Source organism: Sylvia atricapilla, chromosome 17, assembly GCF_009819655.1.
Source record: "Sylvia atricapilla isolate bSylAtr1 chromosome 17, bSylAtr1.pri, whole genome shotgun sequence".
NCBI lineage: Eukaryota > Metazoa > Chordata > Aves > Passeriformes > Sylviidae > Sylvia > Sylvia atricapilla.
The window spans coordinates 3630076-3646903 of NC_089156.1; the positions used below are offsets into that span (position 1 = coordinate 3630076).

General features: G+C 43.9%; 2 protein-coding genes across 3 annotated transcripts in view; both read left to right on the plus strand.

Annotated features, from left to right (window-relative positions):
* The window catches only part of PXN (paxillin), a 61905-nt gene extending 51348 nt beyond the window's left edge, over positions 1–10557 (plus strand). Inside the window, exon 12 of the transcript XR_010744921.1 lies at positions 10546–10557. The gene's annotated coding sequence lies outside the window, so the exon portion shown is untranslated. The remainder of the gene's footprint in view (positions 1–10545) is intronic.
* Positions 1–16828, plus strand: part of GCN1 (GCN1 activator of EIF2AK4) — a 38227-nt gene that overhangs the window by 2800 nt on the left and 18599 nt on the right. For both annotated transcript variants that reach the window (XM_066331318.1, XM_066331319.1), the window contains exons 4-31: positions 283–414; positions 972–1080; positions 1745–1843; positions 1919–2053; positions 2558–2626; positions 2708–2816; positions 3225–3299; positions 3555–3683; positions 3905–3955; positions 4345–4443; positions 4702–4875; positions 5757–5909; positions 6660–6752; positions 7413–7488; positions 7657–7816; positions 8466–8655; positions 8763–8887; positions 9207–9385; positions 9551–9644; positions 10116–10229; positions 10409–10607; positions 11073–11228; positions 13696–13877; positions 14135–14215; positions 14672–14815; positions 15461–15588; positions 15768–15957; positions 16367–16437. In XM_066331318.1, coding sequence (XP_066187415.1) covers positions 283–414; positions 972–1080; positions 1745–1843; positions 1919–2053; positions 2558–2626; positions 2708–2816; positions 3225–3299; positions 3555–3683; positions 3905–3955; positions 4345–4443; positions 4702–4875; positions 5757–5909; positions 6660–6752; positions 7413–7488; positions 7657–7816; positions 8466–8655; positions 8763–8887; positions 9207–9385; positions 9551–9644; positions 10116–10229; positions 10409–10607; positions 11073–11228; positions 13696–13877; positions 14135–14215; positions 14672–14815; positions 15461–15588; positions 15768–15957; positions 16367–16437 — 3516 coding nt within the window. The remainder of the gene's footprint in view (positions 1–282; positions 415–971; positions 1081–1744; positions 1844–1918; positions 2054–2557; positions 2627–2707; positions 2817–3224; positions 3300–3554; positions 3684–3904; positions 3956–4344; positions 4444–4701; positions 4876–5756; positions 5910–6659; positions 6753–7412; positions 7489–7656; positions 7817–8465; positions 8656–8762; positions 8888–9206; positions 9386–9550; positions 9645–10115; positions 10230–10408; positions 10608–11072; positions 11229–13695; positions 13878–14134; positions 14216–14671; positions 14816–15460; positions 15589–15767; positions 15958–16366; positions 16438–16828) is intronic.

Consider the following 16828-nt stretch of genomic DNA (forward strand, 5'->3'; position numbering starts at 1 on the left):
AGACAATTTTAGGTGGGATTAAATCGTGATCTGTTGTAGAGGAGCTGTTCAGAACCCATTTCCTTCTACAATCTGCTGGAGGGCTGTCACTTGAGGAAGGGAATGTAGGTTTCTGACAGAAACCTCCCCACTTTTCAGGACAGCAAGGATAAAACAGTTATTAGCTTGGCTGCTGAGATGAGCGAGCCCTTAGTGCGGTGCAGGGGTGGTGCCGGGCAGTGTGGCAGGTTTAGGGTGTTGATGGCCCGTTTAGGGTGTTGATGGCCCGTGTGTGTGTCCCAGGGATGCGGCGTCCCGCAGAGCCCTGCAGTTGGCCCTTCAGCAGCTCGCAGAGTCCCAGCCTGAGGCCACAGCAAAAAACCTGCTGCACTCGCTCCAGTCCTCAGGGATCGGCGGCAAGGCTGGAGTGCCCAGGTGAGTGGCTTTGTGTGGAAGCAGGTCTGAGTTGCTGGTATTCCTCCTGTTCAGAGTGAGCCTTCTGCTGCTGCTTGCAGAGGTGTTAAAAGCATTTAGAGACAAAGCTGTTCATACCGTTCAGATATTTCTCTCTTACCTCTTCCATGTCATCTGGGAAGGCAGAGGGAATATCCTGACATAGCTGGTGGTGGACTGGGGCTGAATTACGGTTTAGCCTTTGTTAAACTTCAGCTCTGGGGAGATGAGGAGTAAACTCTTTCAAGAAACAGTCTCCAAAATTATTAGGAAAGGGAATTTCATCACCTGTCAAATGTTCTGCTGCCTCTTCTGCCATCTGGAAGCTTTGAGTGTCAAACCAGAGCTGAAACAAACACCTTCTGAAGGCTTATTATTTCCTTTTAAAACCAAGGCTTTAGCTGCATTTTTGTGTGATAAAATTGCCTGTCCATCAGGCGCTGTTCTAATTTGGGCAAAATGGGTCTGTAATGGTCTAGTAGGTGTAAATTATGTCCTGGGAAGTGTAGACTTACCTCCCTCTCCTGTTTGTACAACAGTAAGAGCAGTGGATCTGCAGCTCTGCTGGCACTCTCCTGGACATGCCTGCTTGTACGCACAGTCTTTCCAACATCTGACAAGAGACAAGGAGAAACATGGAAAAAACTGGTAGGTTCTTAAGGGTTTGCAGAAATAACTGGTAAATTCTTTAAGGTTTGCAGAAATATCCCATCACAAATATGGACTTTAACATTTCTAATGTGTTGCAAACAATTCTGAATGTAACTGAAAACACCAAGATAGAATCCAGGTTTAGAGAGGGATTTGGTGTATTGTGATCTCCCCTGTTCCCCTGGAGAATGCAGGAGTGTATAAAGGGTAAGTGGGGCAGTCTTGCACCTATGCAGTTGCTCTGCATACAGAGATGGCTACTAGTGCCTCTGAGGGGCATCTGAGGCAGTGTGGCATGAAGTTCTTGTGTCTCCCTTGAAATATCTCTGTATATCTATCTCTGTCATACAGTGTCAAGTAGCTTTTGCCTTCCTTTCACTTCCTTTACACAAATGTGAGACTGTGCTCATAGCACAGTGGGATATAGTTGGAGCAGATTTTAAGAAGTGATGTAATCTGATTTCAAAACTGTTAGATATGGTCCTACTCAGAGGAATTTGATGGAAGCAAAGGCAGCTTGTTGGAAGAACTTAGATGATCTAAAGACTTAAGCAGATTCAGCTAATCCTTGACAATCATTGACATTTGGCATGTCTTGTTTGATACAAGCTCTCTGAGAAGCAGATGCATAAAGGTTTTTTTTGGCTGTTGCCTTTGGCAGGTGGAGGTTCAGTGTTTGCTCCTTTTGGAAGTCCTGGGAGGCTCTCACAAGCAGGCAGTGGATGGGGCTGTGAAGAAATTGAACAGGCTGTGGAAAGAGGTGCTGTATACATTATGTGCCATATTCTAAGCTGTTCTGTTCTGTGGTATTAATGTGCCTTGCTTTTCTCTTAAGAACCAGGATCTGGTGGATCAGTACCTATCTGTCATTCTTGGGCTTGAACCAAACCAGAGTTATGCTGCAATGCTGGGACTTGTGGTGCAGTTTTGCACAGCCCAGAAGGAGATGGATATTATTAAACGATACAAGGTAAATCTGTTATACAGCTTTTTTGGGGGGGAATAAGAGGCATCACTTGTTACCATGAAGATGGAACTGAATAGATGTCTTAGTGAGGCTGGTACTTTGCATCTGCCCTAGTTTCACTATCTGTCAGTAGTCAGATTCAGTAATTCAGTAGTCCTGCACTTCTGACTGAAACAGCTGGGGTGTATTTAGAGAGGAGGTCCCAGATCCATGGCTGTTTGGTGTTGCCTGTGCATTTCTGTGGATGTCCAACATACAGCTCCCTGCCTTGTCCCTGTTGTGGGAATGAAAGGCAGCATGGAGCTGTCTGTGTGATTTGAGTGTTGGGTTCAGGCTAGAGCAGGGAGCACTGGCCTTTGCTTGACTGGCTCATGTGAAGGTGGAAGGAAAGCTTTCAGAGGAGGAAGAGGAGGAAGAGATGGTGTGTCCAGCTTGGCACCTGACAGTGTGCAGGGAGCTGTGTGCAGGTTGAGATGTGGCTGTAATCTGATGTTTCTGCTTGTTCAGAGTGCTCTCCTGGATTTCTACTTGAAGACCATCCTTATGAGCAAGACAAAGCCTCAGAAGCATGTGCTGGTGAGACAGTGTTTAGAGCTGCTGGTGATGTTGTCCCTCAGGCAGCAGTGCCCTGTGCTGAGTGCCCTGTCCCCTTTGCAGGACGGCTGTTCTCCGCTGCTTCGCTACATGTCCCACGCCGAGTTCAAGGACTCTGTTCTGCCAACTCTGCAGAAATCCCTGCTGAGGAGTCCTGAGAATGTAATTGAGAGTGAGTCTGCCATCTCTGCATTTCTTTGTCAAAGAGCTGAAATCCTTGGCGCTCTGGAGCTGTTGGGGCAGTGTCGCTCTGGGCCATGGTTTTGGTCTCTGAGTGCAGGCAGGATTGTCTGGCATCCAAGGGTTAGATGTGGAGAAGCAACATTTGTGGTGTGAACCCAAGTGCCAGGGTATGTGATAGCTAGTGTTTGCACTGAGGACAGGATTTCACAGCTGAGTGCTAAGAATAATACTGAATTATTCTGTTCAGTGGGCATCAATCTCAGTAAGTTTTTTTTTTTTATTCCTACTCCTTACTACCCTGTCTGCTGTTGATATGAACTGTGGGGAGGAGTGTATTAAAATGCTAATGGCATATCACATTTTGTTAAGTAACTGTTTTTATCTCTTATGTTGTCAGCAATCTCTTGCTTGCTCGTATCTGTGAACCTGGATCTTAGCCAGTATGCTCTAGACATTGTGAAAGGACTGGCCAGTAAGTACTCCCACTTCTGGAGGGAATTATGAATTCAGAAAAGCTTTCTGCAACTTTCTGGCTGTACCTGCAATAGCTTGATTGCTGATGAAAAGGTTGTTCTGGTGGGAGGGAGGAAGATGCTGTAAATTGGAACTGGAATAGTTCACATGGTGGTTCCAGAAGCTGTATTAAGCCACATGTAAAGATAATTTTTACTTGCTGATTTTATGCAGTTTGTCATAAGGATCTCTTAGCTCGTGCATTATTTTCTAGGTCATCTGAAATCCAACAGTGTGCAGCTGATGGATGAAGCAGTTGTGGCATTAAAGAACTTGGCTCGGCAGTGCAGCGATCCTTCGGCTGTGGAGTCACTGGCCAGGCACCTTTTTGCCATCTTAGGGGGTGAGTAAATGGTAGGATAAGCAGTAGGGATGAATCAAGGTTTGACAGCCTCAATGAGTTTTGTATTGTATTTTCTGTTCTCTTTACTGCCTTTATGGAAGAGGTGGCTCAGCCTGGATCAGGGATAATGGGGAAAGCTTTTGTGTTTTGGAGGAGATTCTTGATTTAACACAGAGCTGTTTCCTGTAATCATCTGTCACCTTCCTGTGTTTTGTTGGCAGGCTCAGAGGGGAAGCTGACAGTTGTTGCTCAGAAGATGAGTGTCCTTTCAGGTGAGGATCCTAGAAGAAAGCTGCTTCTCTGGTGGAAGAAATTGAGCAGAAGGCTGAATGGGAGGGATCTGTACCTCAGCCTTTAGGATTTCCTGCCTATCACTCTAAACTGGCTGTAGTTGAAGCCATAAAGGGTGCTGGATACCTTCCTATTCCTGACTTTCTGTTCAAAGCAAATAATTGGCTGGTACGCCAAAAATTTTATTCAATGGAGATGACTTGCACGCAGAGTGAAAATGAATATAGAGGTCTGGCAGTGTGATACAGGTGGATGTGATATCCAGATATAGTGACAAGAAAAAGAGATGTCTCTACAAGGGTTGTTCTCAATAGGTTTTAGATGTTTTGCTGGTAGTTTGGGAACTACTGAGAGAATTGTGTCCTTTCAGGGATTGGCAGCCTTAGTCACCATGTGGTTTCTGGACCCTCCAGCCAAGCTCTGAGTGCAACTGTGGCTGAGCTTTTCATCCCTTTCCTGCAACAAGAAGGTGAGACCTCTTGCCTTTGCTCTGGGTTTGCTAAGCTGCTTTGTTACTGAGCAGGATTTTCACATGGTTATTCGGGATAAATCTGGATTCTTCACTGCTGTGTTACAGAATCTGTTGCCCTGTTTTGATGAGCAACCCCATGGAGACTGTGCTGTGCCTGTTCTTTTCCTGTATCCTGATGTTGTTAGCTGCTTTCTGTTTTACGTTCTGTCCTCTCTGCAATTGCTGAACTGATGTGAGCTCTGTGGTTCTCTCCAGTCCATGAAGGCACACTGGTTCATGCAGTCTCTGTCCTGGCTCTTTGGTGTGTTCGCTTCACCACGGAAGTTCCTAAAAAGCTGGTAGAATGGCTAAAGAAAGCCTTCAGCCTTAAAACCTCAACTTCAGCGGTGAGACATGCCTACCTGCAGTGCATGCTAGCCTCCTTCAAAGGTAAAACTGGGCACCTGTTAATAACTCTTGGCTGTGGGGCTTAGGAGGAGAGTTACCAATCTTTGTACTTCCTGATACAGAGAGCCGTGCAGATTAGGAAAGATTTTGTAAGGCAATGTCTGTTTACTGTCCTCCTTCATATTTCTCTTAAACTCTCCTTTGCCTTCAAGTTTATAAAGATGGTTTGTTTCCTTGTATAACTAAAATGCCCATCATGCTGTCTTTCATAGATCTTGAAGTAATTTTTGATTGCTTTATTTTTGTCTTACACCTAAATCATAAGGTTTCTAGCTCTGGGGCCATACTTTCGTTTTATATAGCACCCAGCACAGTGGGATCTTGGTCTCTGGCTGTGACTCTTGGAAGTTTAAAAAAACCCCCCCAAACTTGGAATTAAGAACTCGAGGAATGATGATCCTCTAGAGATTTACATTTGGTCCTGCCCCCTTTGACTGCAGCATTTCATCCACATTTGTAGACTTCTGGGATTCCTTAACTGCTGAATGTTTGAAGTGAAACAGATGGTCATGACTTGCCAGGAATTTGCTTTCCCTCTCTCAGGGAAACATTAATCTTTGAAGTCAGACTTCCTGTGATTTAAAGTAATTCCTTTGATGTAACTGAATTAGCATTTTCTGTTGCAACCCATGAACAGAAACTTAATCTATTGAGATGGGACTTTTCTGTCTGTGAGGAAAGGATTGAAGGGGTTGCCATTGAGCTTTTCAGAGTTGCAATTTAGTGATAGTCATTGGCAAATACTTTGGGGAGATTCAGCCTTCCCAGTGTGTGTCTGATTCCTTTCCTTGTCTCATGGCAGATAACTGGGTTGTAAAATGAGGACCATGCTGTTTTGTAATGTGTCTCTTTTGTCCCCTCAGGTGACACATTATTGCAGGGAATGGACTTGCTGCCCATGCTGATCCAGACAGTAGAAAAAGCAGCATCTCAAAGTACTCAGGTTCCCTTGGTAACTGAAGGAGTTGCTGCAGCTTTATTGATCTGCAGGATGTCTGTAATTGAGGGACAAACTGGTAAGGTCACAAAACAGCTGCCAGAATCCAATACAAACAGGTTGTGAGGGTTAACACTTCTTGACAGGAAGATACTGTTTCTTAATTTGTGTATAGTTTCTACATAGAGAATCATTGGTATTCTGTAAACCAGGGAAAGATTAATTCCCATCTTTTTCGTTTATGTCAGTGAAGAGCTCTTGCTCTTCCATGGCTTTGCAAATTCCAGCTTCCATTCACGTAGGGTGATATTCCTTTTTATCCTGACAGGAGTTGTTCACCCTGACCTTACATGGTGGGATTTGACTGATGCATTGGAAGTATTACTTGAGTGTTATTTGGTTAGTGTTTTTCCAAATCTTTGGAAAGCATAGGGGCTGGAATTCTGTCTCCCATCAGAGGGTATAACAAGACCTCTCTGAGTTCATACATCTGCCAGGATATAAAATCAGGTTTGTTGTACCAAATGCACACTACTTCCCTCCTTTTCTTTACTTCTAGGATGGTTTGCCCTATGAAAGATTAAGGTGAATCAGACTTTACATTTCACACATATAAGTCAGAGAAAGGTATTTTTTGTCAGCTGGTGTTTTTTAAGCATGTTTATAGTTCTCAATGAGAGAAATGAGAAGCTTTAGAACTGAAGACAAGTAAGGTTAGAAGTAACTTGAGGGATTTCAGGAGAGAGAATTCTGCTGTATTTTATGTGCACTGAGGAGTTCTGACTTATTTTGAAACATCCTTGATGGACATCTGTTCTTTTCCTTCCAGAGTCTAAGCTGAGTGGTTTCTGGCAGCTGATTTTGGATGAGAAAAAACAAATTTTTACATCTGAGAAGTTTTTGCAATCTGCGTCAGAGGAAGGTAAATTGGCAGTTATGTGTATCCAGTTGCTATTTAACTATTTCTTAGTACTTGACAAGAAGTAATGTTGTTAGCCCTGTTCTAAGATCCTTGGAGATAGTTTCAGATTAAAATGAACTGTGTACTCTTCAGAAGTACAAAAAAATGAACTGTGTACTCTTCACAAGTACATCTACACTAGCTGTAGTCTCAGCTTGAAAATGAATTAATTTATTTCTTCCTGAACCTGAGTTATCACTTATTTATCATCTGAAATGGTAAGGAAATGGAAGGGCCTTGTGACAGCTGACACTCAGTACCCATTTCATTGCCACTGAAGCTGTTTTGGCAGAGCTCAGGAATTAACAGAACTGAAGCACTGAGCATGGTGTTTATAATTTGCTTTGCTCTGTCAACTTAGACCAAAATAGGTCACACACAATGGTCAGGAAAATTGTCCTGGGATCCAGCTAACAACATTTCAATGAAATCATGGTTCAGTTCCCAGTCTTGGCAGATCTGAGTTGGATTTGTCTCTGGTTTCAATGAGAAGATTATGTAGAGGCTCAGTTTGGGGAGCTATTTTAATGTGTCCTGCTTGCTGTTCATTTGTTTTCAGGTAAAAAAATCTGTTTCCTTACCAAGTCTCATGCAGTTTTAAATATTTGTCTTTTCCCCCAGCCATGTGTACAGTGCTGCAGCTGACAGAGCGCCTGCTCTTGGATCATGCACAGCGGCTGCCTGAAAGCAAAGTTCAGTACGTACGGTGACTTGCTGTCCCCAGTCCCTGTGTGACCCCAGAGTGCTGCTGTGGCCACTGCAGGGGTGGGCCTGGGGCTTTGCAGAATGTAGAACCCCTGGTCCTTTGTGTCCCCTTGGTTGCAGAGCTGCCTCCCTGGCTAACCCCGTGTGTCTGTGTTTGCAGGCAGTACTACCGTGCCCTGGTGGCTGTGCTGCTGAGCCGCACCTGGCACGTCCGCAGACAGGCCCACCAAACAGTGAAGAAGCTCTTGTCCTCTCTGGGAGGGTACAAGCTGGCCTATGGGCTTTTGGAGGAGCTCAAAGTGGTTCTCAGTTCTCATAAGGTGAGTAGCCAGCGAGTGTCTGCTCAGACAGATGTTTGAGTGGTGCCAATCACCTCCCTGCTCTAGGTTTGCTGTTAGCATTGACATACAGCCTGATGTGAACAGGATTCAGCTCCAGATGATCTCCTGGAATGCAACTTGTTAGTGGATTTCTGCATATTACAGTATCAGTGTCTGGGGTATGCCTGGTCTTCCCTACGTACATGAAAAAGACATATTCAAAATGTTTTGGGGAGGAAGCTGTAGTTTTCCATGTATTTTTATTATTTTAATGCAAATTTAATCTTTGCTGAAAGACCAAGTGTTACATTCCTTTTTTTTCGTATCTTGGTTCTTTGGCCCTGGCTTATAGACTGCAGAAGTTGAGCATACTGTTCCCAGCCAGCTGGCTCAACCTTTTCCAGAGTCTTTGCCAGAAGTGATCATTTTAGTTTTATTTTACCCCAGCTTGCCAAATCCAGTATAGTCCTCCGTTCTTAATGTTCTTGTCACTGTCTTCCCTGTGCTTTGGTTTTGCTGTTATCCTGTATCCTGTTCTTTCCTTTGAAAACTTCAGGTTTTTGGTATTGACAGGGAGCTTGCATTGAGCCTGATGTTACTGTGGGGAAGTGTGCTCAGGTCTCAGGAAGGTTTGGTGTTGTCCATTCAGGTTCTGCCTCACGAGGTGCTGGTGACAGAGGCAGGAGAGCTGTCAGAGCTGGGCAGGACATACATTCCCCCTCGTGTGCTGCATGAGGCCCTGTGTGTCATCTCCAGTGTGGCAGGGCTGGATGTGGACTCCTTTGAGCCAGAGAAACTGGCCCTGGAGATGCTGCTGGTGAGCCATCATCCATCTGTAGGTAAGTGCAGGGATAAGACTCTCATGGCCAGTGTATGAGTTTTTATTGTACCTTTTAGTTTAGCAGCCTGCTTCGTGTTTATTATGCTCATTTATTCTTCTTGCCAGTGGCAGTGCAGCCAGGACTTTGGCCAGCCCTCCTCATCAAGATGAAGATAGATCCAAAAGAGTTCATTACCAAACACTTGAATGACATCTTGCCCAGGATCACCACCTACACTCCAGAGAGCCAGGTGATAAACTCCTTTCCTTGTGTTAGTTTTGGGAGATATCTTGGAAGAGTTCAGTACTAACTGGTCTATAAGGAAGGAGAGCTGTCTAAAAGGTGGGGAAGAGGGAGGTTAAAAGAGAATGTCTCTGGGTAAAAGGAGCTGGCATTTAAGAGGAAAAGAATGTACAAGCAACTGAGTAGAATTTTAGATAAGATTCAAGTATCCACTGAACCAACGAATTGGGGATTGGAATGTAGTGGGGGCTGCCTCAGCAGGCCATACTTCTTGGAGACAATTTTAAGCAAGACTGATTAAGTTCTTTCCTTCATTTTCCTGACAGTCATCTATGAATGCAGTGGGGTCTCTCTCCCTGCTCTCACCTGGCAGAGTGCTCCCACAGCTCATCAGCACTATCTCAGCATCAATGGAGAATCCAGCTCTGTGCCAGGTTACTCGGGAGGAATTTGCCATCATGAAAACACCTGAGGGAGAACTGTATGACAAATCTATAATACAGAGGTAATTCTTCATAATTTCTTCATGCATCTTTTGTGTAGTGCTGATATTCTTGCCAGTTGGGGACTGGGTGTGTCAGATGCTCTTTCTGCATAGAAGCTCCTGGATTTTCATGCCTAGCCCTTACTCCAGAGTAGTGCTGATTCTTTCTCTACTTTTCTTTCTCAGTGCTCAACAGGATAGTATGAAAAAGGCTAATATGAAGAGGGAGAACAAAGCTTATTCCTTCAAGGAACAAATCATTGAGCTGGAGCTGAAGGAGGTGAGTTGATGGAAAAAGGAATGCCAGGCTGGTCAGAATCCTCACTGCAAGTCATGTGTTGTTCCATGGCATATGTGTGTGTGCTGGTGGGAAAGATTCTCCGAACTACTTGGAATACTTCTATCTGTATGTATCCCATTTTTTAAACGAAGGTTGACTTCTCTTAGCTCTGGGGAGGGTGACATACCATCATCCCCTGTAAAGAACTGGGCAGCACTTTTAATGATACCAAATAATTTGTGAGCAATGCAGAGAAACTTAGGTTACGCTGCTAAAGGGACACCTAAGTGTTGTTAACCTGCTAATTTCCATTTTGTGTCTTTACTCAGAAGGGATGCACTTGGAAGGATATTTTCACACTGTTTTAAAAATAAATTGCAAAAACCCCCATTTCCAACTTGCTTCTCTGACTAATTGAATGGATGGTGTTTGTAGCTGTCAGATAATAATGACCATGGCTCTCTGTTGCAGGAGATAAAGAAGAAGAAGGGAATAAAGGATGAGGTGCAGCTGACGAGCAAGCAGAAGGAGCTGATGCATGCACAGCTGGAAAGGGAGGCTCAGATAAGGAAACGGCTGAAGGAAGTGAGTTTTGGTTGTATTTTTTGCCACCTCTGAAGCTACCATGACCCAAATCACTGATAGAGAGAAAATGGTGTAGCAATCACCTCTTTGTTTCTGTTATTAGAAATGAGATTTAACAACCCGATTTTTTTCCCAGTGGAGCTTTTTTATAGTAATCACTTGAATTGTTTCTCTTACAGCTTGATAATGAGCTGGAAACAGCTCTAGGACTCCTGGACACTGTTATAAAGAAAAAGCCTCCTGGTCTCACCCAGTACATCCCTGGTCTCATCAGTTCCTTCTTGCCACTTCTTCGATCTCCTTTGGCTGCTCCAAGGATTAAGAAGCCTTTTCTTTCCTTAGCTTCCTGTGTCATGCCTCCTCGACTGAAAACCTTTGGTGAGTATTTGCAGTTGCTGTTTAAGGGCAGGGTGTGTCATTTTGATGGTGGTGAAAATTCTTGCTCTTACAGATAGTGGGTCATGACCATGTACCACAGAAAGCCAGGAGGAAAAATCACCTGGAACAGTGTTTAGGGAATGACTGATTTCTCAGCGATCCTACTGCTGGGCAGGACTGGCACCAAAGACAAAGACTTGTCTGGTCAGTGACCAGCTCTGAGGAGCAGCTGGTCACTGTGGGACCATCTTTCCTGTGCAGAGTTTGGAGGGTGTGAATGTAACTCACACATGGGAAGAAAACTGTCCCTTGACAGCCCTGGGCTGGGCTTCCTGCTCTGAGCCTCTTTGCAGCCTGGGCTCTTCCCCAGAGCTTTGTTACAACTCTTGGGTCTGTGTTCCTGGGGCTTTTTCTCTTGAGAAATATTTTGGTTTAGCCCTCTCATGGGTTCTTTATTCCATTCAGGTACTCTGGTAAGCCATGTGACCTTGCGCCTGATGAAACCAGAGTGTGAATTAGATGAATCCTGGTGTCAGGAAGAGCTGCCTGTTGCTCTGAACAGAGTGGTCAGTTTGCTGCATGCCCACACCATTCCCAGCCGAACCAGCAAGGGAGAGCCAGGTATGAAGTATGGTAGATATGGTACATCCTGCTGACACTGCCCCTTCCTCCAATAACTATGAACTGGTCTAGTTTCAGAGTTTGTATTAAATTTTGCAAGCAAAACTTTGTTTTTTCTTTTTTAATTGGATAGCTGTTCATAGATATGAAAAACCTTAAGGGTTTTTTTTCTGCTGGTAGCAGTAGAAGTGATGTTGTAACTATAATTAAGTGTAGAAATGAAATAACAGTGTTTTTTCTTAAAATGGTTCATACAGAAATAACAGGAGTGAAATTAAGGCTCATCTTTGCCAAGGACAGCTCCTACCTTTCAACACCACTCAGCATAAGGGATTCAGTCAGACTAAGTGGAGAGACAAAATAATTGCTTGTTATCTGTGATCACAGCAGTGAAGTGCCCATGGCCTCTGCTTGTTTGCTGTGTGGTGCTGCAGTTCATGAATATTTTATAGTGGCATGATTGTAGAAAGAGCAGTTCTCTCCACTCTGTAATGTGAAGGCAGCCACCAATATTTTTACAGTGCAAGGCAATGATTTGAGTTAAAGTAAAACTTTTTTCTTGATTTTTTTTTTAATTTTATTTCCTGGAGTTAGTTTTAATTTAGGTTGCTTCCAGCATCTTTTTCACAGTAGAGTGCACAAGTACTTGTGCCACTTCACTGAAGATCAGAGTGCAGAAGAGGAGGGTTGGTGTGTGTCCTTTGAGGGCTGGGATGGCTTTGGCTGTCTCAGGGTGTACTCCAGGGATAGAGGTGGTTCACTTCACCCAGGCTTTGGAGCTGTTCCTCAAATAACCCAATCAAAAGCTGCTGTTGTAGATGGTGTATATTCTTAAGGGAAATGTGGGATTCTGTTTGGTCCCTTAGCCCCATAGTTCAGTGCTGTTCAGTGGTGTGACTGTGGCACATGTCACTGTCACTGCTGACCATTGGCCATGTTGATCAGCACTTCAGTGCTGAACATCTCAGTGATAATTTGGTGTCTCCATGTGCGATTTATTGATGTAGTAAGTGCATATTCATTAACATTTGAATCTTTTTCCAGGCTTATTTCCAGAAAATAGTGGAAGTATTTTTAGTCCCTCAAGATTTCCTATACTGCTTTATTAAATTAATATCTAATTATTTTTCCCACTTTTGCGAGACAAGGGTAGTAGTTTCCACAGCACTTTGTTGGGCAAGTCATACTATATTCCCAAAGGGTTTTTCCTCATTTTCCAAGTTCTTTGGAATGTACTTGTGTGACATGGTTTAGTAGGGATTAATTTCTTAGGTTACTATGAGATCTAAGAGACACCATACCTCCTTGTAATATGGATGGTAGAATTTATCATTCATTGCTGAAATGCCAAGATACATCCTATAATCTTTCTTGTGTTGGTCAATAGCAGCTACTCTGTAAGTAGAACATTTTTCTTCTCCAATAAAGCTTTCTTCCTCCTGTTGTTTATAGAGGGACAGTGGTTTAAAGCTAAAAATATCTGCCCAGTAATTAAAAAATAAAAGAAAAATGTAAAAGCAAACAGATACTGAGCAAACAGAGAGAAAAATCCCACATGAGAAATAGAGAGGGTTTTACTGAGGCTGTTCATGTTAAATAGGAGCTCAGAATGTGTTTGGGATTTAATATTTGTCCCTTGAACTACTTTTGCAGTATTTTTGCCCTACATAAGCTGACTAATACTGCAGTATTGTATCTGCAATGCTCTTCATCTGCATTTAGAAATTTAAACTTGGGCATTCTCTGTCAGCACAGATAGGATATAGGAAGGAAATGTTTTCCATAGGCACCTGATGCTTGAATATTAACTGGACTAATGAAGGACTGGAAGGAGCATTTTTTATATGCTATAGCCAAGGCCCTGTAGAAAGGAAGGAGCAAAATCTTTTAACAATCAATCCAAAAGCTTTAATTTTTCAAGGAGGGGAGTCGAAGCTTGCACCAGAATTAGAAGGACTTTATGCTGAAGGATCCAGCTGAAGGTTGGAATGACAGGTTAGCTAAGTTGGTAGGAAGTATTTAAAGGAAATGCAGCTGACAAACAGGGCTTTGCTTTGGGACAAATGAACTTTTTAAGTGATTGTCTAATTCATTGAATTGTTTCAATTCTATTTACAGTATGTATTTCTATACTCTTGAGGCATTGGTAGTAATTTAGAATCTTAATGTGACTTTAATTGAAGCCAGGTAGAATCATAGAATCATTTAGGTTGGAAAAGACCCTTAAGATCATCAAGTCCTACCCTTAACCTGACACTGAAATGCCAAAAGTCGCTGTTGGGGCTACACCGTTGCTGCTGTTAAGTGGCAAATACTTAGGTTTACTCAGCATCTTTGTGCATGAGGCTGAAGCTTGGCCATATCTATTACAGGCTACTCAGGTGTACATTTTATACCAGGCAGTACTATCAACCAAGTCATGGGAGGATCAACTTGTGTTCACAGAATGGTTTTTTCCTTTTTACAGGTGCTGCCCCATTATCAGCTCCAGCATTTTCCTTAGTCTTTCCTCTCCTGAAGACGGTTATGACTGAGACACCCCATAACAGTGAAGACAAGGAGGAGTTCCTGGTCAAGATTCTGCAGATTCTTACAGTGCATGCTCAGCTGAGATCATCAGGAAATGGCCAGTCTTTGTTGGTGGATGAGGTGAGGGCTGTGGGGTCAGATGACCTCCTTCAGATGTGCCATGGGATGAAACAGCTGATGAATAAACTGGACAAAGCAGATGAATTCTCCAGGTTAGAGTTAACTGTATAGGATTGCCATGGGTTTTGGTACCTGTCTAGCCCTAGGTTTTGACTGGGATTTTTTAAGGAGTGTCATACATAGGCAAGGCACTTTGAAATCACAAGATAAAAGCCTTTATCCTTCCCCCCTGCCCTTTTCTCCTCTCAACCTTTCAGAATGGCCCAGAGTTGCTGCCCCGCAGGGACATGCTGGTTCTGCTGACCCGGGTGATAGGAACGGGTTCTCCACGGTTACAGGTGAGTGCTCAGCCTCATAACCACAGTCAGGATTCTCCCTAAGTTTCATCAGCATCTGAATGAGGGAAATGTACCACTTGGTGTAAGTCTCTGATGGTGGTGGTTGATACATTCCCAATTTTCTTCTGTGTTTATGGTATTCTTGGATTAAAATGTCTGCATATTTTTTCTGTGGGTTTTATTGTACCAAATATATTCTTCAGTTTTGCAGAGGTGACATTTTTTCATTCTCTAAGGCTTGCTCTGCCAGATAAGCTCAGTAAGTCTCTCCTCTGAGTGTTTGTTGTAAGGGATGAGGCGGCAGAAAGGTCAACAATAAAAAGCAAAGAGTTGGGCTGAACTCGTCACATCTCGGTTTTGTCACTGTTCTTTGGGAATTTCTTCTGCTGTGACAGCACTCAGCGCTTGCTCTGACAGCAGCTCAAGGTGCAGGGGAATCTGTGACACTTGTTGTAGGTGCTGGCCTCGGAGGCGCTGACGGCGCTGTGCGCGAGCAGCAGCGGTGAGGACGGCTGTGCCTATGCCGAGCAGGAGGAGATCGATGTGCTCCTGCAGGCCCTGCAGTCTCCTTGCATGAATGTTCGAGATGCAGCTCTCAGGGTAGGTGGGAATCATTCATGTTTTGGGAGGTGAATCTTCTTCTAACACCTAGATGCAGAGAGGCTTCAGCTGTGATGCCAGGCTTTGGGCAGGGGTTCAGAGGCAGTCGGAACAATAATGCTCCAAGTCATGTTCTTTGGGCTGGATTTATCTGCACAAAGGAGTACTCTGGGTTTATCCACACCTTTGTTTCCTTAAAAGAGATATAATTAGGACTACTTAACACCTTCTGTTTACAATTGGATAGAGCTTAGTCTTAAAGAGAGAAGCTGTCAAAAAATTCCTGTTTGTACTAGGCCTTGTTATTGGAAAGCTGCAGGCTTAGTCACTTCTGAGACTTTGCATGAAACAAATTCCATTTTAGGCCACCTGAGCTGTCTTGTCTGTACTTAGAAGCAGAATAGACTGTAGTCACCAGAGCCTCTCTGCAACCTGCCTGTGGGGAGCACTGTTCTTGAGTCCCACCATCTCACCTACTAGTAATAGGAAGTCCTTTACCATCATGGGCAGTGAGAGGCACAAGCAAACATAAATTTTGACCCTTCCAACCACTGAGAGCTTGACTTGCCAAAAGTTTTAAGTGTTTTAAAGTGTTTATGTCTAAAAATCATGTCCTGGCACTGATTTTCCTGTTAACTAATTCAGGGACTGATGGAGCTACAAATGGTTCTGCCAACCCCAGACAGTGATGAGAAGAATGGACTGAACCTGTTGCGTCGCCTCTGGGTAGTAAAGTTTGATGTTGAAGATGAGATTCAGAAACTGGCAGAGAGGTAAGGGTTCTTCCTTGTTGACTGGGTTTTAGGGGGATCTCTTCTCTGCCCATGACATGGAGCTGCACTCAGGGGCTTTGCCCCACAGCTGGAGGGCAGCTGTAGGTCACTCCAATTGTACATGTAGCAGTGGCTTTTTTGCTGAAGGATGACCCATCACCTCTGTGTGTGTGCTGCAGGCTGTGGGAGTCCATGGGTTTGGAGCTGCAGCCTGATCTGTGTTCCCTGCTGATCAAAGATGTCATCTACCACGAAGAGGCAGTGCGACAGGCAGGGGCTGAGGCTCTTTCCAGAGCTGTAGCTCAGTACCGAAAGCAAGCAGCAGAGGTCATGAGCAAGCTCACAGAGATCTACCAGGAGAAGCTCTATGTAAGTACTCTTGCCCTAAGGGGTTGACAGGCATGAGCTGCTGCTTTATTTTCTGTTAGTCACATACCCTTTTGTCTGTCCTGAAGATGTGCATTGGATCTACTGTTGTCCTGTTTGAGCTTAGCACAGACTTCAGTGTCCCGAACTTCATGTAATCAGCCACTGATGGCACCACTGGACAAGTGGGAGGGGTGCCTTAGATGATACAGAAAGGCTGTGCTAGGGCAGTGTCAGCTGAAGTAACTTTGACCCCAAACTTGCTTTCTGCTTGTTTTTTCACCTTGCTGTCCTGCTAGTGGTATCATAACTCTGTGCAGTATTATCAAATGGCATTGCAGGTATGGTTGACAAATTCTCTGCGTGCCTATCCTTAGAAAAGGCATTTTAATGAAATCTTTTCTCCTTCCAGAGACCACCTCCAGTTTTGGATGCTCTGGGACGAGTGATATCTGAATCACCGCCTGACCAGTGGGAAGCAAGGTACAGTCATAGTCAGATTGATCTCATCACTTCCTGTGCATCCAAATGAAATGTTTTTGATTTTTTATTTAGGAGAACAAATTACATGCAATTGTATTGACTTGCTGTTTTCATGTGTCCTTCTGGTAGAGAATGTGCCCCTCAAGCAAACTAGGGGCAAGCAGAACTGCATCAAAATATTGGATACTGTCATCTCTATGTCCTGATAAAAACAGAGTCTTTCCCTCTCAGACTGTCTGATTTTTGTCTTAGCTTACCGTGTTCCCACCTCTGTATGGGCCATTGATTGTTTCAAGAGCAGCAGTGCAAGCCTTAATGAACTGGCCAAATTCCAGTTTGGATAATTACTTTCCGTTTACTTGTATGTTCTGTACCGGTTTAATTGGAGATC